The 23,305-nt window shown below is 36.3% G+C and overlaps 1 protein-coding gene across 4 annotated transcripts in view; it reads left to right on the forward strand.

Annotated features, from left to right (window-relative positions):
* The window catches only part of NLGN1 (neuroligin 1), a 2,101,123-nt gene that overhangs the window by 1,926,504 nt on the left and 151,314 nt on the right, over positions 1-23,305 (forward strand). For all 4 annotated transcript variants that reach the window (XM_044070136.1, XM_044070138.1, XM_044070139.1 and 1 more), the window contains one exon: positions 4,515-4,727. In XM_044070136.1, coding sequence (XP_043926071.1) covers positions 4,515-4,727 — 213 coding nt within the window. The remainder of the gene's footprint in view (positions 1-4,514; positions 4,728-23,305) is intronic.

The following is a 23,305-nucleotide window of genomic DNA, read 5'->3' on the forward strand; positions in this document are numbered from 1 at the left end:
ACTGTACAGACTTTTGCAGAATGTCCAGATTTTTTGCCTCATATTTTTGGTCTGTTCCTTGTAAAATTTGTGATTTTCTGGATTTTTGTAGCAAATCAGTGAGGAATGAATTCACTAAATAATTACAGTCATTTGAGTTTCAAACTTCAGATCTTTCAAAAAATGCATAGTAAGACAAGACCATTTATTCCAGCAAGTTTCCAAGTTTATAAGAGCCATATCTAAAATTTGTCCAATTTTTGAGACATTGCCCACCCACATTATTTACTGCTTTGTCCAGATTTTTTGTGGTAAGAGGTTGAGAACTGATTATAAGTATTTTATAAAAGTGCAGGCAAAGCATTTAACAGGGGCACACATGGAGAATTTTGTGTTTTGAAAAATCTGTATTATTATTTACTGATTATTACCTTGTGCTTGGGTTATAATGATGAGGGACATGAGTGTGACCAAACATTACAGAATTTAAAAGGAATGTTATGAATTTACAGTACTATGTGTAGCTTGAATGTTATTAACCATGATAGTTATTGCTATGGACATGACTTAGCACTAATCAATATCTCTAGTTATGAATTTTTAAGAATGCAATCTGAGTTACAGAAAGTAGGTTATTATCATAGCCACTTTTACATTTTGAAAATAAATATATCCCAAAAGAGAGAAATGAGCCTTTTGCATATATTTTTGAGGAGCCATTTTACAGCTTAATGCAGTCAATAATTTTCATATTCATCAGTTTGTTGTGCATAGACTGGCAGTCTTTTTGTTTAAAACAGTATCAGTAGGAATGTTTTTATAAAAGTTCAGAATAAAATATGGGAAAAATGAGAGAGTGGAGGTACATATTTCTAATTAAACATTTTCATATTGCTTTTTACTTACCTTTATATTGATTTATATCTGTCAAGAAAAAGATGAAATAAACATTTGCCTTTAGGGGCATGTGTGATTCTGATCACTGCTTACCAAATCACCTTTCAGAAAACAACTTTTCACACTGGCCTTATTCTGAGATAGAGTGGCTCTTATACATAGATTTTTCTGTGAAAAAGTATTCTGTAGTTAAGAATTGCTAGGCAGTAATAATAGATATTACACATTTTGCTTAATAGTGGGATACATTTTCAATAAGTTTATATATTTTTTTTACTGATGCTACTTTGCCAAAGGGGAAACATTAATGTGAACAATCAAATCAGTTTTATATAATAATGCAACACATTTCACAATGACAGAGAAAATACAGACTGTTGCTTTAACATTTTTGTTAGATCCATCCATCTACAACCACCTTTTTCCACATGGGGTTTGGGTGTTACTTCATCAGTGACAATCATCTAAAGCCAAGGTATATACCATCACATGGCTAGTCCTGCTATAGTAATTCTTCCACACCACACACACTTGCATGTAAACTCACACCTATGGCCAGTTTACAATGTCCAGTCCACCTACTGTATGTCTTTGAAATGTGGGAGGAAACCCACATGAACACAGGGAAGACATGCAGACTCTGCACAGAAGGTACTCCAGCCAAGAATCAAACCGTGGAACCTCTTGCTATGAGGCAACAATGCTATCCAGCGTGTCACTTTGCTGCCCTTTTTAGTTTTTTTTTGTATTTTTATTTTTGTTAGATAACATCGCAAAACATCAGCTGATTAACTGTTAACATAGTTTTATTATGCCTTTGGTAAAACACTGTGGTGTAATGACAAAATGTGCAATACTAAAGAAGGGAAAATCTGTTTGTAAACTATGTATGATGTAGAAGAGAAGAACTTTGTTGGGTTCAGAGGGTGAAGAAATATTGTTGCTAGGCAAAGTTTAGCATAACCTGTCATAGAAGTCAACAGAGCATTAGCAAAAATAAATTGTTGCTGAGAAGTATAAAGTTGGAATGTGTATAAATTCCTCTCTGCAGAGGGAATCACAATGACCACAAAAGGGTAGTTTACTCCACATCATCACAGTCAATTGGAACTTGTAGTTTCCTTTAAGAATTAGCTATTTTCTGGAGCTTTTTACACTTGGCTGAGTCAGTCAAATCTTTGAGGTAGTTGCACACGGTACAGATTAAGTAACTCAGGGAATTTTGAGAGGATTCAGGCTAATTAAACTCAAAGAATTTTGAGAAGCTTCAGACTACATATCATAGATTGTAAGATAAAATGGTGACAGCGCATGCATGTTTACAGAATATATTTTATTTTCATGGATCTATTGACAAAGCAGTGCCTGACAGCTTTTTACAAGTGTAAGTAGGTACCAAGGCCGTAGCTAATCTCTTCCTTTTATGTTGAAGACTGGGATGTGAGTAAATGTATGGTCTGAGAAAAGGATGAAGCTGACTCTTCCAGTTGTTTTTGAGTACACTTGTACCTGGCCTACCCTGCCACTGAGATGTAAGATAGTAAGATGTTTTGTCCATTGCTAAATATGGCCATTAGAACTACAATGAAAATTATTAGCAGATTTGTACTACAGTAAACTCTCAGTTAACCAGAACTCAAGCAACCAGCCCAAAAAAAATCGAAGAAATACAGTACCCCCCCCCCAGAAAAAACACCTTAAGTTTTTAGAGTTTTAGAGTTTTAAAAAGGAAGATGGGAATAAATTCCCTCTCTCTCCAACCTGAGAACAAGTCAAACCAAACAAATAGTATAGGGTACAGTATTAGCCTTTAATAGTAACTCTCAAGCAACCAGAAACTACAGTTATCCAGCATCAACCAATCTCCATGGATGCTGGTTAACTGAGAGTTTACTGTATGCCATATACAAAGTGGTACAAAATATTTTCTATGCCCAGTTCCTGAAATGCATCTCTGAACATAAAAATTTCTTAGCTATGGAGGCATGAATTCATTGCTGAATGAAATAAGACATTGACAGTAATTGTCCATTTGATAGACCAGTCAAATAAATATATAATCAAAATATTCCAGTGTGTACCTGAAAAGCAATCAAAATAATGCAACACACAACACCGTGACATAGAAATACAGACTATTATTTTATACTCCTTGTGACAGTATCACAGAAAAATGCCATTGTTTAAATGTGGCTATGCTTTGACTATCAGTGCCTTCATTACAGGACTATAAGGCAATGACACATATAATGACATGAGAATAGTTTTAATAATTAATGATGAAGGTTATCTTATAGAACCGAACACATACCAGTTCTGCTTTTTAAAAGGTGGATAAGGTCTGCATGACCTGAGTGGGTACTTTGGGTTAACAAGGCTATATATAAATGATGTACATTCCATGCTGTCTGCATCAACCTTCCCAAGGTCTTCAATAGTATCATATGCTGGCATTATTGACAAACTCTATCAACTCAACATTACAAAATAGTTAAATGACTCCATTTTAGCATATAGTTCTCTAACATGGAAACTGATATCAGAGGACTACAGATAGCAAACTTTGCAGATGACTGCAAACAGAGGGAGTATGTCACTTTCCAATATCTAAATTCTTCAGCAAGGGCTGGTCACAACAAATGTATGTGTGCTAATTGTGGTCTTACCCTAAACACTAAATAATGCAGTATAGCTCTTTCACTTTTGAAAAGTCAGGACTCAAAATCCTAATTTCTGACATGATAAAGAAAAAAAAAGAATGAAGATTCAGGAGAATTGTAAATACTGAAAATTGCTGCTCTCTAAACTTATTTATTTTTTTTCACAAGGTGGTAAGCCCATCTTGCTCCCCATTATTTGAGGGTCAAGCCTACTGCACCCCCTGAACGTATATATACCAACCACAAAATCACCATACGTATCTCAGAAAAAAGGGAATATTCCAAGAAGTATCAGTCTCACACACAGTATATGTAAGCCCAGATTTTTGGCACCTCAGTCTCCACATTATGGAATTTGCTCATGCAGGTTTTGATATTTCAAATGGCTACCATATAGATTCAGTTGGTAGTTGTATCATTACCACATACAGTATAGATAATGTTTGACTTAAATTTGAGTCTTGGGATACATTTATAGATGCCTCCTCCAGCCACTCTGTGAAAGGGCCACAGAGATTATGAAAATTAATGTACAAAGGTATGATGTTAAGACATTTACAAGTACTATTGTGGTATTATAATATCAATATTTTAGAGTAGCTACGTCTACATTTGCTTCATTCTTGACCTTACTGTATTAAGTGAATATTTTCTTCATGGTAGTACTTGCATTAGCTTGTGTTTCTTTATTTGTGAAATGCTTTGATGTAGACTGCCAAGTGTTCTACCAAAAAAAAAATGTGTAGTTGGCACAAAAGTAAAAGTTGCTGCAAGAGTGACTATTATATTTTTTAGTATCATCATTATTGCAAATCTTTTGTAAAAAATGAGCAATGGACTGATAATTTGTAGCATTATCTCAAAAAAGAATAAAACCTTTCTTTTCTTCCAGATTTCACAACAATGTTAATTTACAAAGAAAATACAAGTAGACACAAAAAATACAGGCATTAAAATTGTATTTTTTTATTTATTTAGGTTTCCTGAGTACAAGTGATCAAGCTGCAAAAGGAAACTATGGACTTCTTGATTTAATCCAAGCCTTGCGATGGACGAGTGAAAACATTGGTTTCTTTGGTGGTGACCCATTAAGAATAACTGTTTTTGGATCAGGGGCTGGTGCTTCCTGTGTCAATCTTTTGACTTTATCTCATTATTCTGAAGGTAACCGTTGGAGCAATTCAACCAAAGGTATTATGCAGGTTGCAAATTTTGACAATTTTGGTGTCTGCATGCTACTATGTTTGTATTATGTGACATTCCATTTATTGTCTGTGCATATCTGAAGCGTTTAATTGGATTTAGAAACTAACATGAATGTTTGTTAAGGAATGAATGCATTTCATGATGTTTCCCCTTTCAGTATCTACTATTCATTGCAAGGTTTCCTTTGCATAATAAATACAATCATTTTATGTATTATGTACTCCTCAGGAAACACAGCAGCAGAATTCTGAACTCTGTGCTTTGGTTTGAGCTAAACCTAACTACAATGACCTTTCAAACAGTGTAATCAAGACAACTGTGTTTACATTTTTTTGAGGCAATCCAGCACATGTATGGAAAATAAGCTCTCTTGACTCCATTAAACAGATACCAATAACCTTTTTTTTGTTTTCTAAAAAATTTTTGTCCATATAAGTTCATAAACAGTTCTATTTTCTTCCTAGTGTAACCCTATATCAACAATTTTGTTGTACTCATTTGAGCTTAAATTTAATTTATTTTTCTTATTTATAAAATTTGGAGAGACAGTAAAAATACAGAGAGATCACAATATGACCAGGAATAAAAACATCACACACATAACTAAACAATTTTCATGTTCTACAATGGAATTTTGTTATATGAAATGATAATCCGCTGATATTGAGCATAACTTATTGTTTGCTATATGGAGTAACTCTTACGGCACTGCTTAATTTTGGTGTCTTTATTAACTATCAGTTATGACTAAATTAAATCACCTTGACAAGAAACTTAGTTTTCTTTCTTTGAAATCCATGGTATAAAAAACAAAATGAAATGGTACTTAGACACAGATGCTTAGTTCAGAAATCTTTTAGTCTGTGATGCACGCATCTTGCATTGACTCATCCATGAAGGGTGCTTGAATGACTGCATGCGTGATCCAAAATTGTCAAAGCATGAAATCACGGTCACAGTCGAATGTTTTCTGTCAGCACGAGATTCTTTGTTCCACTCTTTACACTCTCCCGCAGTTTCAGTAGTAGGGTGCAGATTAAAACGTGATTATTTATGAAGCATTTGTTTTTGTACAGTAAAAAAAATAGTCATAAACATTTTCTTTTTTTTTTTTTGTATCACAGTAATTTTTTCATATCGTAATTCATATTGTGTCTAAATTATTTTACTGAAAAGTAATTAGAATTGTACAATATTGTTATTGCTCCATTTTTCAGATTACATAGCTACATATGAAATGATCCTGCCTAGGTCAAGCATCATTTGTCACACTTCAGATTATCAGAATAGCACAGTCTTAATCATCCTATCAATATAATAATTAATTTATTTTTTGTATCAAACTCTTGCTTTTCTTCTGCTCATGTGTGCTAGCTGAATAGTATGACATTTGATCATTAAAAGATTTATTTACATGCCACCTGCATTTCAAAAATGTGCCTGTTAAGTCAATAAAAAAATTACAAGTTTATATGCTAGAGCTCATGGAAATTATGTAAAGCTATAAGAAACAAAAGCACCTTTCATGAAAAAAAAATCATCAGTTCTTCAAAGTTTCACTTCATGACAATTTTCTTCATGTTGTCAACAAGTTAGTGAACGTTTTTCATTAGTAGTAAACCCACTGCCATATTCTTGGCACAATTAGAGTAATTTTGAAACATGACTTAACAGTGAACAGCAAATGTGGCACAGACATTCTGAAAATGCCCACATCTTATTCAGAGGCAGCAGTGTGACATGCAAGTAGCTATCGTACATTATGCATGCAAATTAACAACTCACTGTAAATAATCAGATTATCTGGAGCCCCAGCTAAACCTGGAATATTCAAGAACTACTGTAAGGCTAACTTCCTGCTATTAAGTGATAACCTGGTAACATTTCAAACCCCCATAAACCATGAGAACACTGCTGCCTATGCAGAACTGTTCACAGAAACCCTATACAAGTATGTTAATAGCTGCATAGAGGCAGCTGTACCCACCAGGAAGAAGTAGAGAACTAACTCAAAAAAAACAAGCCACCCTGATGGAATCACAAAATCAATAGGCTGTATAAAAGAATGAAGATAATCATGGCAAAAATTAATAGGTGCAATACCCAGCAGGATAAAAGCACTCTCATCAAACTAAACAAACAACTCAGAGGATAAATAAAGTCTGCCAAAGCCAAATGTCAGGTGGATTTGGCCTCCCAGGCCAAGGACAGACACAAAGCATTCTTTAGCTATGTCCACAACCTTAAAGGCAATACACTATTGTGTGCCAAGCTCATTGTAAATGGAGCCAGCTATACTGAGCCAGAAGATATAGCAAACCTACTGACCGATAAATTCAGCTCCAACTTTACCCCTCTCTCCCCCCAACATTCCCTCAGGAAATCCCATCAAATATACCTCTCCCTACTATCACTAGGGAACAGGTCCTTAATGCTCTCTCTAGGACCAAGAACACTGCATCAATGGGCCCAGATAATACCCCAGGATGTTTTCTAAATAACATGAAACATGACCTGTCAGGGCCACTGCAATTGCTATTTAGCTATAGTCTCCAAACATCTTCATGCCTCATGAATGGAGAACAGCAACAATCATTCCCTCTGCACAAAGGTGGACCATCTGTAGACCCTGGAAACTATAGACCCATAAGTCTCACTAGTCTTATATGTAAACCCATTGAAAGACTTATCATGGAAATGATCAGTAGTGATATAGTAAACCTCCAAGGGTCTATATTATATGCTTGAAGTTTTAAAACTTCGACACTCATATGATCGGCACCATATGAGCAAAGTTTTAAAACATCGAACATATAATAAAAATAAACAAAAAAAAAATACCTGAATGCTCTGAGCAGGCACTCCCCCTCATGGGGGGGAGGGCTGCGCCACCCACACACACCGCTACTTAAATATACCAACTGCAGTGAAGTAAAGGGAAATATCCCTACAGCGATCTCCGTTGAAACTTGTGAGCTTTCAAAATTTCACTCATATGGTGTCGACCATATGAAATTCAACCTTTTGAAAGTTCACGCTGATATAGACCCAACCTCCAGAAACTGGAGCCAACCCAGTTTGGTTTCGTCAAGGCAGATCATGCCTACTCAGACTGGTGGACTTCTTTGAGAAGGTCACCAAAGAAATGGATGAAGGCAAAATGATTCACACTGCCTGTCTTGACCTGGCTAAGGAATTTGACACAATGCCCCACTCAGGCATTGTTGATAAACTCAAGAGGTTAGGTAGAAACCCATATGTTACCCGATGGATAGCCAACTGGCTCACAGACAGGATCCAAAAAGTTAGAACTGGGGAGTCCACCTCTACAAAGGGGCCAGTCACAAGTGGAGTCCCTCACGGATCAGTCCTTGGACTGCTTCTTTTTGTAATTTACTTCTCTGAAGTCAAGGCCAATGTCAGTGGACTCTAGCTGACTAAATTTGCAGATGATTGCAAATTAGGAGCTGTTATTGAATTCCACACTGACACAGACAAACGATTGGTGTCAGAGCCATGGACCAAAACTAAATCCCAAGAAAGCTCGGTCTACTGTATAGAAATAACAAATGTCTTACTCAGGAAGCCAGAATAGCCCTCACTCATGCCTATCTTCTTCTCTGCTTAACATATTGCTCTCAAATTTTTACTAACCTCAACTCCTCTCTCATTGCTAGACTTCAGACTACATATCACAAAGTAGCTAGATTTGCAACCCAACAACCCTACAGATCTCACCACTGTCTCTCACTAAGATCCTTAAATTGGCTCGAACTACCCCAACTCCTCCTTCTCTCTCAGCTCCAAACCATACACTCAATCCTATATCAGCCATCTTTCTGTCCAGCCTTACATGCTATAATTTCCTACTATGCTCCTACAAGAAACCTCCGTAGCTCTTCCCAAGACCTTCTAAAAGTCTACAAGCCCAAATCAAAAGCAGGACAAAATGTATATAGCTACCGCACCTCTATTGAATGGAACAAACTTCCCCTCGAGATTCGAACACAGGTACATCCCAAACAGTTTAAACTAACACTAAAGGAATATTTCAATAAGAAATGAATGTGTCAATGCTCAAACCCTCCTTGAAAACTTTCCATTTTCAACCTTTCCTCAATCTATGTACTTCTCTCTGTAATACTCACATAACTACAGGTCTGATTTGATTAAAAAAAAAAAACACATGCTTTTTGTACTTTATATTCCTTTCTGCTTAACTAATATATGTACAACCAATTATCTGTATAAGATTTAGGTGTATTCAACTTGTATAAAATCTATACTAATGTACTTAATGTTATACTTGTATGTACTGAAGCTTTTCTCCCCAGGCCTCTGCTGAAAAAGGGCTTTGGCTCAGTCAGACATTCCCGGTTAACAAATGTAAAATAAATAAAATAAATAAATAAATGTATAATAGTATCATTTGGGAAGTCATCCACCCCGTGTAACTATCATATTGACAACACACTCCTTTGAGATGACCCAGTAGTCAGGGACATAGGGACACACATAGATAGTGATCTAGTCTTTGATCATCATGTGTCTACAGCGGTGAAGAAATCATTCTATGTTGCTCAACTTATAAACAAGGGTAAAGTCCAGGGAAGTCAATGTTCCTCTGTATCCAGCAATCATCAGACCTATCATTGAGTACACTGCCCCCTTTGGTATGTACTTGGTATGTACCTAACCAGACATATCCAGCAATTTAAACCTCCACAGAGATTTCTCATTAAAAGAATACAGGGTTTAAGTAAAATGTCCTATGCAGACCTCCTCAAGGCTCTATCCCTGTATTCTGTCGCCTACAGGCTTTTGAGCGGATATCTGTTCCTGACATACAGTACATTCTTGGACCCCACACTGATTGACCTCCTGCATATCCAAAATAAACAGCACCAGAATTACCCATTCTAAAGACTTAAACCTTGCCTGTGATATAAATAGGACCTGCTGTAGAGATTGGTAAGTATCACAAAGATTACCCCATCTCTGGATCTAGCTCCCCATCCATGTGAAGCAGAGTTCCTCCCTAATGCAATTCAAGTGCAACCTGGACAATTGGATGGGGAGCAGGAAATTCATCCCTGGTTTGGAAGCTATGTCTCTAATGGACAAAGGTAACCTGTAAATGGTTCATTTACCAAGCCCCTTCTTTACCCTTATCAAGGGTAGCAGAACTTGTCAGAGATTTGGGATGCATAGCTGTGCTTAAAAAGGCCCTTGTGGTTGTAATTAAAAGACAGCTATACAGCACACCAAGCCTATCTAGTACACACACACACACACACACACACACACACACACACACACACACACACACACACACACATATGTATGGTTCTATCTACCTATCTGTCTATCTATATATCTATCCATAGTTTCATAGGTTCATAAGTAGGCACTAGGCTATCGGCCCTAGGACCTATACAAGCCTAGCCAAAAAGGTACCCTGACTTTCGCCATCCAAGAAAATTATTTTCCTGTGCCCGTGTCGAGCAGAGCTACAGAAGTGATCCCCAGAGTGAATTTCCTATTTCTCATCCAGTCATCAAGATTTTTCTTGGAGTGCTAATGAGGAGCTTTTTTTTTTATATAGATAGGTAGTTTGTTCCAGAGAATGGGAAGTCTCTGGGACAGGAATCTATCCCTCCAGTATGTTCTGTTTATTGTGGTGACAAGGTTTAGGACCCTAGAGCATGTAGCTTGGAGGGATTGGGATTTCTTTAAGTCGAGCATGTCCAACAGCTCTGGGTTTGACATAGCTTTGTGTGCTAGGCAGAGATCACCTCTGAGTAGGCGATATGCGACGGAGTAAAGCTGGAGTTTTTTTATATGGTCTGCGTAGGACATCTGTTTGAGGTCAGTAATCCTCTTTGTGAGGTATTTCTGTAGCTTTTCCAGTTGTTGTAGATGTCTTGTGAGGTACATACCAAAAGGGGCGTTGTACTCAATAATGTGTCTAATGAGTGATGAGTAAAGGGGAACAATGACCTCTTTTTTCCTGGATGAGAAACCTTTTGTGATGAGGTGTGGCATGTAGAAGGATTTCCTGACCACTGTGGCGATGTGTTTATCAAAGGAAAGACTACTGTCCACCTGTGTCCCAAGGTCTCTTATCACACTTTCGGTGTTAAGTAGACTACCACTTATGTGGTAGCTCATGGGTACTGAGTTTTTACCAAAGGGGATGACAGTGCACTTTTTGGCATTAAGCTTGCTGCCATGGATTTGACACCAGGCATCTGTCTCAGTGAGGCTCTTTTGTAGGAAGCCCACATCGTTAGGAGTTTCTATTATGGCTCCTAGTTTGCAGTCATCTGCGAACTTCATTAGCCAAAAACCTTCTGTGTTAGCCTGTACTTCAGAAAAGTAGATACCAAACAGGAGAGGACCCAGGACTGAACCCTGTGGTACTCCACTTGTCACTGGTCTGAAGTCGGATTTGGAGTCTGCTACTTTCACAGTGTGGGTTCTGTCAGAGAGCCAGTTGGCAACCCATCTTGTGACATAGGGATTTATAACTAGTTTAGTGAATTTATCTGTAATTCCAGAGTGGGGGATGGTGTCAAAAGCCTTGGCGAGATCTAGATAGGCTGTGTGAACCACCTTACCCTCGTCTATGGCTTTGGTGACTGCTTCAAAGCAGTCAGTCAGTTTAGGAGACATGATCTGTCTTTTAGAAACCCGAACTGGGTGGGGTCCAGAGTTTGAAGATTACCAATGTCTTTGTTTATAGGTTCCATGATGATACGTTCCATGGCCTTGCAGACCAGGCTCATTAGACTAATGGGGCAGTAGTTCCTAGGGTCCGTGGTAGCACCCCCTTTGTGGAGTAGGATAACTGTCACTGTGTGCCACTCAGTGGGCACAAAGCCTGAGGTGCGGCTATGATTGAACATGGTGCTTAGGTAAGGTGTCAGCTCATTCTGTAGTTCATGTAGAATGCAGCCTGGGATGTTGTCAGGTCCCATGGATGCTGTGTTCTTGGCTTTGGAGAGTGTGTTTTTTACCTCTGCTTCCATGATTACAGGAACTTTGCATTCTTCTGGTATAGAGATGGGCCCTTTAGGAGGTGAAGGGGAGGGTAAAGTTAGCACTGAACCTATCTGCTAGGATGTTGGCAATATCAGTTGGTTCTCTATATTTAGTGGCATTGTGCTGTAACTCAGAGCAGTTCTGAGTGTTGCCATTGAGATTCTTGACATAGCTATAAAATGCTTTGTGGTTGTCTTTAGAATAAGTGGCAATTTTGTTTTCATAAAGAGTTTTGGAATATTTTATGAGGGATCTCGGCTTCCTACTGAGGCTGACCAGGGAGTTCTTCCAGTCATGGGATTTTACTCTTTTTTGCAACAGTTTCTTTCTTCTGTTGTAGAGTTTGTTTGTGGCAGGGGATCATCAGATTGGCTTCCTTTTTTTTGGAGGATAGCATCTTGGTTCTGTTAGGGATAGCGCAATCCATGCACTCGTGTAAGTGCTTATAAAGTGCATTTGTGTAGGATTCAGCAGTCATACCTCTATTATCCATCTGCTTAAAAAGACCCTCTATCTATCTGTCTGTCTGTCTATCTATCTATCTATCTATCTCTCTATCTATCTATCTGTCTATCTATCTATCTATCTATCTATCTATCTATCTATCAAACATTTGACATTTAATAAAACTAAAAGGTTGTTTGAATGTCACAGGATATCTTACTTTGATAGAATATCAAAATACTCCAGCAAGATTTATGTTGAGCATTCTGAATTCAAACTGTGGTACTGGGAAGGGATGAGGGAGTTGTGTTATGATGGGATAGTGTAGATTATGGATGTGGCATACAGATGATGTTAAGTCAGAGATGGTTATATGTAGGAGGAACTGATTGCCAGTGCAGTTTGTAATTGTTTGCCAGCATTGTTGACTTTCGTTTCATGTATGTCACCTATTTTTCTGTTTCTGTAATCCTGGAGTTTGCACATAAAAATTTGTATATTGTAGGCTGTCTTGTTCCCCATATTGACCCCATGCAGAAAACACATTTTGTAGTAGTTTTGTTTTTCCTGTCTTTTTAGAATTGGACACTATGCCACTCAATATATTTGCTCTTTGGTTGTGGTCCTTTAAGCATTTGAAGTTTGCACTTGTAGTTCAAAGGAATGCCTTATAATATATATATATATATATATATATATATATATATATATATATATATTTGCTGTACAATCTCAAAATACTGTCGAATTTCAGTATTTCGAGACTGAATAGTCGAAAAGCCACATACACGAAAACCCACATTCACGAATACTGCAGTCGCGACCATTCACACACACACACACACACACACACACACACACACACACACACACACACACACACACAAACAAGGACATAATCACACAAACACATACACCTTACTAACTAAACAAACATGACAACACACACAAACAAACTTAACCTACCTATAAGCAGGGGGGCAAGCCCCCTGCATCCCCCACGTGGGGGGCTGTGCCCCACACCCCCCTACTTATATATTCTAACTCCGAGGTCACACTAAAAACACAAACACACAAAAAACACCACTACACACACTCACGCACACTAAAATCCCTACCCATTATCCTCAAACACACAACACTTACCTGAAACCCCAGATAAATCCACAAACCGCACCATACATCACGAACGCGACACCACGATAGCGGCGGATTTGACATTTGCAGATTTGGCATATTGTAGTTTCGGTTAACTGCACTTTCCACTATTCGGTCTCGATGTACTGAATTTCGACATTTCAGTATGTCGAGATTGTCTAGTGTAGCCATATCTAGATGTTGTTGTTGTGTCTTTCGGCTTTTCCCGGTTAGGGGTCGCCACAGCAGAACTCCGGTCCGCTAATGATTGGTAGTTGATTTTTACGTGCCGAGTTACCAACCAATACGCACAACCTTCAACGAAGGTACGCCCATTCACACATGTCTCCACGCAGAAGATGCTCTAGCTGAGAATCGAACTGGACAGCATCTTACTGTGAGGCGACAATGCTATCGCAGCACCACCACCACGGATGTATCTATATCTATATAGATATATATATATATATACACACACACACACACACACACACACACACACACACACACACACACACACACATTCAAACCACACGGTGAAAAGGTCACAGACAAACCATTCAGTAAAAAATGTAATTAAAACTCAGCCAAGCTAGAGTTTTCACTGTGTGATACCTTAAACCTCCTGTAATGGAGGCCCATAGGATATATGCAAATGACCCCATAAGGACATCAAGTGTTTCAGCTACATGGCTTTAATGTCCTTGACTTTTTCACTTTTGAAATCTTTACGTTTATATAACAGTTAAGTCCAAACATGGCAAAGTTGCCTTCCTTTGTAGATATGTATAATAGTAGACATGTTACTATGAATGCAGGGCCTCTAAAAAGCTGGTACATTCTTACAGGTATCAGGAGTGTATACTGAAAGCTGAGTTATTGATTGGGCTGAAATGAAAGACATGGGAAGAGAGAGAAATAGAGGAAAATATTTTATATATACAAAAATACATATACATGTATATATATATATATATATATATATATATATATATATATATATATATATATATATATATAGAGAGAGAGAGAGAGAGATGTGATAAAAGACCTTTGTAATTGCTTTCTGTTTCATTACTTGAGAAAAAGGAGATTTTCATTCAGGCACAGAACTCATGTAGGTTTGATAACTGGCAGGATAACTGGCACACAATAACATATTTTCACACACACACACACACACACACACACACACACACACACACACACACACACACACACACACACACACACACACACACGCACACACAGACATACCACAAAACAGCAGATATAATTTAATGGTGCCTCTTTGACAATTATATTAAATAAGTCATCAACATTGTCACTTTTTGTCATTTTCTGAATGCCAGTAGACAAGACTTCCCTGGTGCAACCAACAGTATCCTGGTTATCTTGTAGGATCCCTGTGTATTTCCAAATATAAGAAATATAAGAGATATAATCCTCCAAAATGTCCTGAATCTGCCTTCAGGCCACCTCTCAGTGGGCCATGCCGGGTACACCTCCCAGAGGAGGGGCCCAGGTTGCAACCTTACAGGGTACCAACGCCACCTCTTCTGAATCCTTTCTGCACAGAGGAACAGCCACTGTGCACAGAGATCCTTTTGGATTATTGAGTTACTTATCTAACAACACAGTGAGAACCCAGCAATCAAATGAAGGAATTGCATCTGAGCCAGTTGTATGCATAATCTCATCTTCTTGATCTCTGTGCAGAGCTTACAACTATATGTGATGACATGGATACAGAATAAGCAGTAAACTAGGAACTTTAGTCTGTGACTTATCTCTACCACACCACCAAACTTTGGTAGAACACCTGCGGTATGTCTAGAAGTGAATCTATCTACTGGTTAGTTTTACTAATCCATCTACCTGCACTCATGAATAAAACCGTTGACTCCTCTGTCTATGTAGCTGGTCACTCATTACCTAGAAATGCAAGCTATTCTTTTGGGAGTTGGCAATGACATTTTCTTTTGAGGTGCTGATTTTTATGATAGATGGTTTAAGATAAGCCGTGAATTACTCCAAAGCATGTTGGAGACCACAAGTATAGAAAAACTTGATGCTAGGAGGAAATTATAATCTGTAAAAAGCATACATGCCATGCCAACATTCTCAATGTGGCTACTGTCAATACCTTAGCTGTGCTTTTTTGCCATCTTCACAAAGTAAGAAGCAAAAGGGGAACATGGAACACCACTTATGAAGTCTTGCGGCTACCTTGAATGTTAAGAATGAGGACACAGGTCTGATCCTCAAATACAGGCACACAGTGGCACATAACACTTGCCAAACAACTTCCCAGGTACACTGGCAAATGCTTTAAATCCACAAAATGCATGCAGATACCATTGGCAAATTTCTGTGGCCCACATCCAGTGTCTCTACGGGGACAAAGAGATGATCCACTGTTTACTGACCAGTTTGGAATGCATATTGCTTGTCCTGAATGAGAGGTTCTTCTTGGGCAAAGTAGTTTCCGGCATGTTTGCATTTACTTTTCCAGGCAAGCTACAAAATCTGATCACTCTGTGGTTAGAACACACCATTCTGCCCCTCTGTTGAAAATTAGGGGTCACTAGCACAGTTTGCCAGTCCAGATATACAGTCTCAAACTTCCACACAGTACTGAAAATGCATAATAATAACAACACCCCACAGACCCCAGTACCTTCAACATTTTTATAACTATCCTATACAGACCTGCAGCCTTACAATTGTAGAAGATTTATTTGCTGCTATGACTATGTTTACTTAAATGGACCTAATTTCAATATCTGCTAATTGTACTACCTCCTGAGAAGAAGGATTGTCTATTGCGGTATTGAGTTCCTCAGTGTGTTTATGTCCCCATTTTATTTTGAGGTGTGTCTACCATTACTGAGTAGTGTCATTCCCTGAGTTACTGTTTTGCTGTATCCTGCTTGAAACAACAGGAAAGTCATTCTCCATGGCTTCATGAAATTCCTTCATACTGTAGACCTTCACATTGACAACTGCAACAGTTGCTTGTTACTATAGGTATTTTTCATCCATATCTAAAGACTGATAACATGTCAGACTCTCACTACACATTAGCCACACCTGCTAACTCTAACAGGACCCATCTAAACTTCACATTCCCAGCCTTCCCATATACATGGAAAAATGTCTTCTAAGAGAATGAGATTATCTCATCCCACACAGAAGTATTGGGTATGGATTCTCGGGATACTCTTTTTATAGTTTTGTGCTTCCTAGTCTGTCCAGCAGTCAGCTTTGCCAACTTTCCTCCAGATAGTGACCAGTAGACAGCTCTTCAATTCTCTTTCCATGAGTTTGTACCATATATAGCCCCAGGTCTAATGACACATCTACAAAGTCAGTCATTGACCATCGACCCAAGGAGGTCTTGTATTTAGGACCTTTCTAGTATCCTTGTGTTTGTCCATAATGCTTGTGATGCACAATCTGTGAATGACACAGAACTCTCAACACATTTCAGTGCCAGGGTTCATATCTGACAAGCCTTTCTCCCCATTCACCCCATGCAACACATTACTGATGTTTGCTAATTCCAACCCCAATCCTTCCAAAGTCACCAAGCTCAACCGCACACCTTACCTTAGATAAACCCTTTTTGTAACACTACTATTACACAAGATAATCTCATATCACATACAACAAAACACATTCATACCACTAAATGTAGGCCCTTTCTAGACCTTATTCCAACACTAGCCCCCAGATGCCCCAGACAAACTTGTACATGCATGCATAGGCGCACACACACACACACACACACACACACACACACACACACACACACACACACACACACACACACACACACACACACACACACACACTCCTACCACTAGTGACAAACTTTTGTACATTGCAAGGTTTCTCTGTTAAAATCCCAAGGCCGCACATACTTTAACCAGCACTCAGTAATCAATGTTCGTGACACATTTTCAAACACTTCACTGTTGACAAACTGGCAATTAAAGTGGAGCTGTGTACCCTTATTTACATGTGTGTGTATGTAGGGGTGGGTGGGTGTGTGTGTGTGTGTGTGTGTGTGTGTGTGTGTGTGTGTGTGTGTGTGTGTGTGTATGGGTGTGTGTGTGTGTGTGTGTGTGTGTGTGTGTGTGTGTGTGTGTGTGTGTGTGTGGTGTATGTAGGGGCTTTTGAAACAAATCAAACAGTCATTGGAATCAGCTTTGTGACACAAAAATCATATTTATTGACAAATAATTGAAGTTCAGAAAAGACATACAGTTCTTATCAAACAAGTCAGTCTGCAGTCCAGCATAAATAAATTTACCTTTCAGGTAAGGTAAGCTTTTTCACGGTACAACATCTTGATAGCAGAATAACTCTCTTCCAAATTGTAGAAACATGGAAAAATAAAACAGCATCACTTTCTACTCAGATTTTAATAGGTCCAGCCTCTTCTCCTTTCAAGGTTCAGGTCAATTCCCTGATAGGGATACCCTCCAATTTCCATCCTTCTTTCATCTGGTCTGTGTAACATCACCTGGTTTCTCAAGTACCAAAGCTGCTAACTGATACCAGGGCCTCAGAACTGTAGTTGGAGGCTCATTGTTTAAAACGATGGAGCCTGCATTAATGAACAAAATGTATCTATTCCAAATGTATCATTAGAAGATAAATGCTAGGATACTTTATATGCCTGTTAGCTATATGCATTTGTTTGTACCATGAGACTCCCCATGGCAGCACTTTAAACTAGTGTACTGGGCACTGTTTTTTTTGTGTATGGTTTTGTTATAAAACCTTGGCTGGCTATAATGGGATGCATTATTTACTGTAATTAAATAATACATTTTTCAACACATATTTATAGTTTAGAAATATTGTGTTTGCTGTCTGATAAGTATTGTTATTATCCAACTGTATCTAAACATCAGTAATTAATCATCTTTAGTTAGCAGAACTACAACACTCCTTTGTCAGTTGTTTATTCCATTATTATAGTAAATATCTATTAAGATACATCTTCATTTCAGTGATACGTTTCTTGAATTTAAATACTTTGTTTTCTCCATTGTATGTTTTACATTTCTAGAAAGAAATGTAGTTGTAAATGATTTTTAGCTATGAATGAAGTAATATTTTAAAAAAATTAGGTTGAACTGCATCATTGTCATTATATGTCATTTGTTAGTGATGAAACTTCATGTTTACTGTAGTTATGTAGTCTCTTAGCAATGGATTGTCAGTCCATGTTCCTAAATTATGAATCTTTCAAATTACTTGTAAGGATCATCAAAGTTTATTCATCTTAACAGCATTTATCAAAGCTGTTGCCATTTATTGAGATGTAGTGTAACATATTCTTATTTCTAAATATTGACAAATTAAGTTTACACCCTGTTTTTAAAATTATTAGAAGATATACATTTAGCAAGAGTTAACATTTGCCCAAGACACAGTAGTCATTCAGCTATTCAGTCTTTTAGATTTGTTGATTGATAATTGCATTGTCTAGTTCATTCAATTATTTAGTCTTTTACATTTGTTGATTGAATAATTGCATTGTCTTATTCATTGGTCTACCAATTTATTTATCTTTTTGTTGATCAGGTTAGTCCCACAAGGCTAATATCCTATTTTCTGGGGACACCACAGGTAGTATTTAAACTACTAGGGGGAATTTTGCCAGGGCATCAAGGAACTTCCTCTACTCATATGATTGGTACTCATGGCTGGGAGGACAGTGAGCGAGATGGAACAAGATAAGAGAGCAGATGAGAATGCCAGCTTGAATGGCATGTCTAGCTTGCAGATGGAGGATTCAGAGGAGATATTTCAGAAAAAGTTATATGATAAATGCAAGAGACTGTTGGTGAAGAGCATGTGGTTACAACCCTACAGTCGGAAGGGTTATGGGATGATATATTAAGGATTTAACAAATCAAAGTGAACCAGCGCAAGAGGTTTTGCAGGGTTATATTATATAGAAAATAAATTAAGTTGAAAAAGAGATACTGGAAGGAAGCAATGGGAAAAAGAAGACATAAGCAAAGACAGTGGCAGCTACTTGAGAAGAAGCAAGGGACAGAAAGAAAGAAGATGGAGTGAAAAGATTTGTAGTAAGAATACAGAGTGGACAAAGAATTAAATGGATATGAGGTATGGGACAATCTCATCCTACCAATGGGGACAAAAGCATAGGCAGTAAGAGCATTCATTTTAATGACAAGGAACATTCTGTGACATTTCTTTTGAGACTATACAAGTAATGGGGAAATGTTTGTGTGAATATGAAAAAACAACATATTGATAATCATTTGAATGATCATACAGTAAAAGCATATTTCCAGAAGAATAAAAAGAAATTTCACATGCGATTTAGAACAGAAGTGGAAAATGAGAATTTAAAAGAATATTAAAAAAAATATGCAAAGAAATAATAGACATGTCAAAGTCTATGACAACAGAGGTTTATGGACTGGGAAATGGGATTGTGACATTATTTTGAAAATGGACATGGATAAAATTGTACATATTCCAAGTGTCATAAATGTGGATGGTAACAGGGGTGTTGTGAAATACTGGGGAGAACTAAAAACATGTTATTTTTGTGGAAAACAGGGCATTTAGGTAATAGTTGTGATAAGAAGAAATGTTATATGTGTTTTAAAACAGGGCATGAAGCAAAAAATGTGAACTTGAATGCTATAAGTGTAAAAAAATGATATTTATGGATGGATTGCAATGAAAAAGAGGATGATGTAAGTAATATAGAGCAGAATAAAGAAAAAAGAGAATGACAGGCTTGAAGATGGGATAGAAATAGGTGAAAAAAGGGGAGATACTGAAAAAGATAATAAAAGAGAAGAATTAGGGATAGAATCAGAAGTTGTTGATAAAGAAGACATAAACTGGAAATGGTAAGAGGGAGAAAAGATTCTGTTGGTAGGAGAGTTAAAGACTGAAAAAGAAGACTTAAAGCTATTAATATAAAGGAAAATAAAAAAGGAAATGGATGAAGCCCTTCTCATAAGATACCAGTATAGGATGATATCTCCTAAGCTGAGAATTAGAGAAATTAATACTTTAAGAATTATTTTTGTGATTGTTAATAGCCATTTTAGAATGATGCAATAAATATGATGTTGACATAATTATTTTGGAATACATAAGCATTTTGACACAGGAAGAAAGACCACAAACACAAAAATTATGGGATGGGGAAATAATATGAAACACAGGGAATGAACAGTGTTTAGGAATAGCAATTCTATGTAGAAGAATAGTAAAAATCCTGGATAGTATATTAGTCAAAACTGGAAGAACAACCATCATAGATATAAGACGGCAAGAAAAAGCATACAGAATCATTGTTATACATGCATATGCAACTAGTAAAAACTAGAAAATTTATTTCAGAAAATATTGGATATAGTGTTTGTAAACATTGATATTACAGGGGATTTTAATTGTGACTTAAGGGGAAATAAAAAGAGAAAAGGATGTTAAAAAGATGATGGAAGTAATAAAGTGTGGAAAACTAACTACATGGAATAAAACATACAGACTTATATGAGAGATGTTATAAAAACTGAAATAGACTATTTTTTGATATCAGATGGAATATGTATAATGGAAGAAGAAACGATTATAACAGGTTTCTCAGATCATTTGGCAATATGGTTTGAAATATATCATAACAAAGAGATACAAAAATGTACGAATAAACAAAAAGGAATAGAATAAAAAGAAAGGAGAGATATTAAGCAGTTATGGGATCATATTACTATGAAAGTCTTTTATGCCATCTGGTCAGAATGTTGGGTTTTGAAAGAAAATATAATGGTTATTTATACTAGAAAAATAAAGAAAGAAAAAGAAGAAAAACAAGAATATGATAAAATATATAAAGATGCAATGAACAATCTAGAAAGAAATAGAGATTATTATGAGAAAGAAAAAGATATTTACAAGAAAAACTATGCAAAAATTAAAGAATTATTGTATAAATAAAACTATTTTCTACAAGGAAGAAGAGAAGAATTGTCACCTTATTTAAGGAAGATAGTAAAGGAAAATAGTAGAATAATGAGAGAAATGAAAGCTACAGGAGGTCGTATAAAGAAAGGGCAGCACAAATTATGAAAAGTGTAAGTTATGTAGAAGAGATGTTTAGTAAAAAAAAAGAAATATGATATAAAGAAATTAAAAGTAAAAATATGTTCTTAAGAAAATGTCAGAAAACTTAGAAAGAGATTGCAGTATTTGAACTGAAAAAAATATTTAACAGTTAACTGTAGACTCAGCATCGGGCCCATATGGTATTGAGTTTGAAATGTATACAAATCTAAAAAGTGGCAGAAAAAAACTATTTAATATGTGTATTTAATTAAGGATTAAAATATAAGTAACTGTGTAGTGGAGTATCAAATTTATATGGAAAAAGGGAGAAAGAGCAATTATAAAAATGGAGACCAATAATCCTAAATAGCAGAGATTACAAGATATTTATGAAAATAATACAAAAAAATTTTGAATATAAGATGCAATATATAATGGAAAATAGTGTGCATGGCATAAAGGAAAAAGGATGTGGGAGGTTGACATAATGGTTAAAGTATTTACCTTACAAACAGAAGCTGCAGGGTTTGATTTTTACTTGTGGTAATTGGCTAGGCTTAAAATGGCCCACAAGGACAGTTAGCCTAGTATTGGTCTATGAACCTCTATGATGTCAAGAATTATTAATTATAGTGAGAGAAATCATAGATATAAAGAAAAATGAAAGAAGATATAAAACTTATGGTAGGTGATACTAATAAGACATTTGATTCAATATAGTATAAAATATTGTGGAAATAATGGATACATACAATATTTATGTATGATAAAGTTAAGCAAGTTTATGGAAATGCTGATAAAGTGAGGGTTTTAATTAATAGATGGACAAATAAAGAAATGGATATGAATAACGGAACAAGACAAGGATGTCCTATAAGTAGTATTTTATATACTCTGGTTATGACTACAGTAGTCAAACAGGTGAGCCAGAAAATGAAGAATGCACATTATAAAACTCAAGCAGAAGTTGAAATAATAGTTATGCAGATGAAAATATAACAACTAAAAATAAAGATTGGATGAGAGAGCTTTTTTATTTAGTTGAAAATTTAAAGGAAAGGGGTATGATACTTAATAAAGAAAATGTAAAGGATTGGATGATAAAATAAAAGTAGCAGGTATACAATTTTCTATGAAGAAAATACGTGTTTTAGGAATATTTTGATAAAGACTATAACAAGGAATGTGAGCCAATAATAAAGGAAATAAAAGATATTTGTATATTATGGAAAATTTATAGATTATCATATAACAAGTGCATTTTATAGTTCAGTTATACTAGGACAGATAGCATATTTGTCTAGTGCTATTATGATTCTTACAGGACATGAAATAATTTTATGAGAAATATTGTTCCTTTGCATGGGAATCAAGACTAAATCCTGTTAACAGGGGTATGTTATACATGAAGAAGAATGAAGAAGGATTAAATATGATAAACTGAATAGTTTTATGTGGATTATTACATTTATATAAGGTAATGGTATTGTTAAATGGAAAAAAAATGATACACTAGTGACAAATGTTTTGAAGTGTAATTGTAAGGAATTTTGGGAAAGTATAAGAAATAAAATAATATTTCAATGAAGAAACAGAGAGTTATCAACATAATATAAGAGTGTAGACAATAAAAAAATCATGAAAAACAAAAAGATAGAAAAGTATGGCATAATAATAATATTATGAAGAGATATTATTGTATTAGTCCATGTGAAAATGACTCAGACATAAAGCTTAAATCAACTAAAGAAAGAAATAAGTGGTGTAGCTATAATGTTAAATGTCAAGATTTTTTTGTGGAGATTGGGAATAAATAAATTACCAGT

Source organism: Protopterus annectens, chromosome 4.part1 (genome assembly GCF_019279795.1).
Source record: "Protopterus annectens isolate FY-2018-M chromosome 4.part1, PAN1.0, whole genome shotgun sequence".
Classification (NCBI taxonomy): domain Eukaryota; kingdom Metazoa; phylum Chordata; order Ceratodontiformes; family Protopteridae; genus Protopterus; species Protopterus annectens.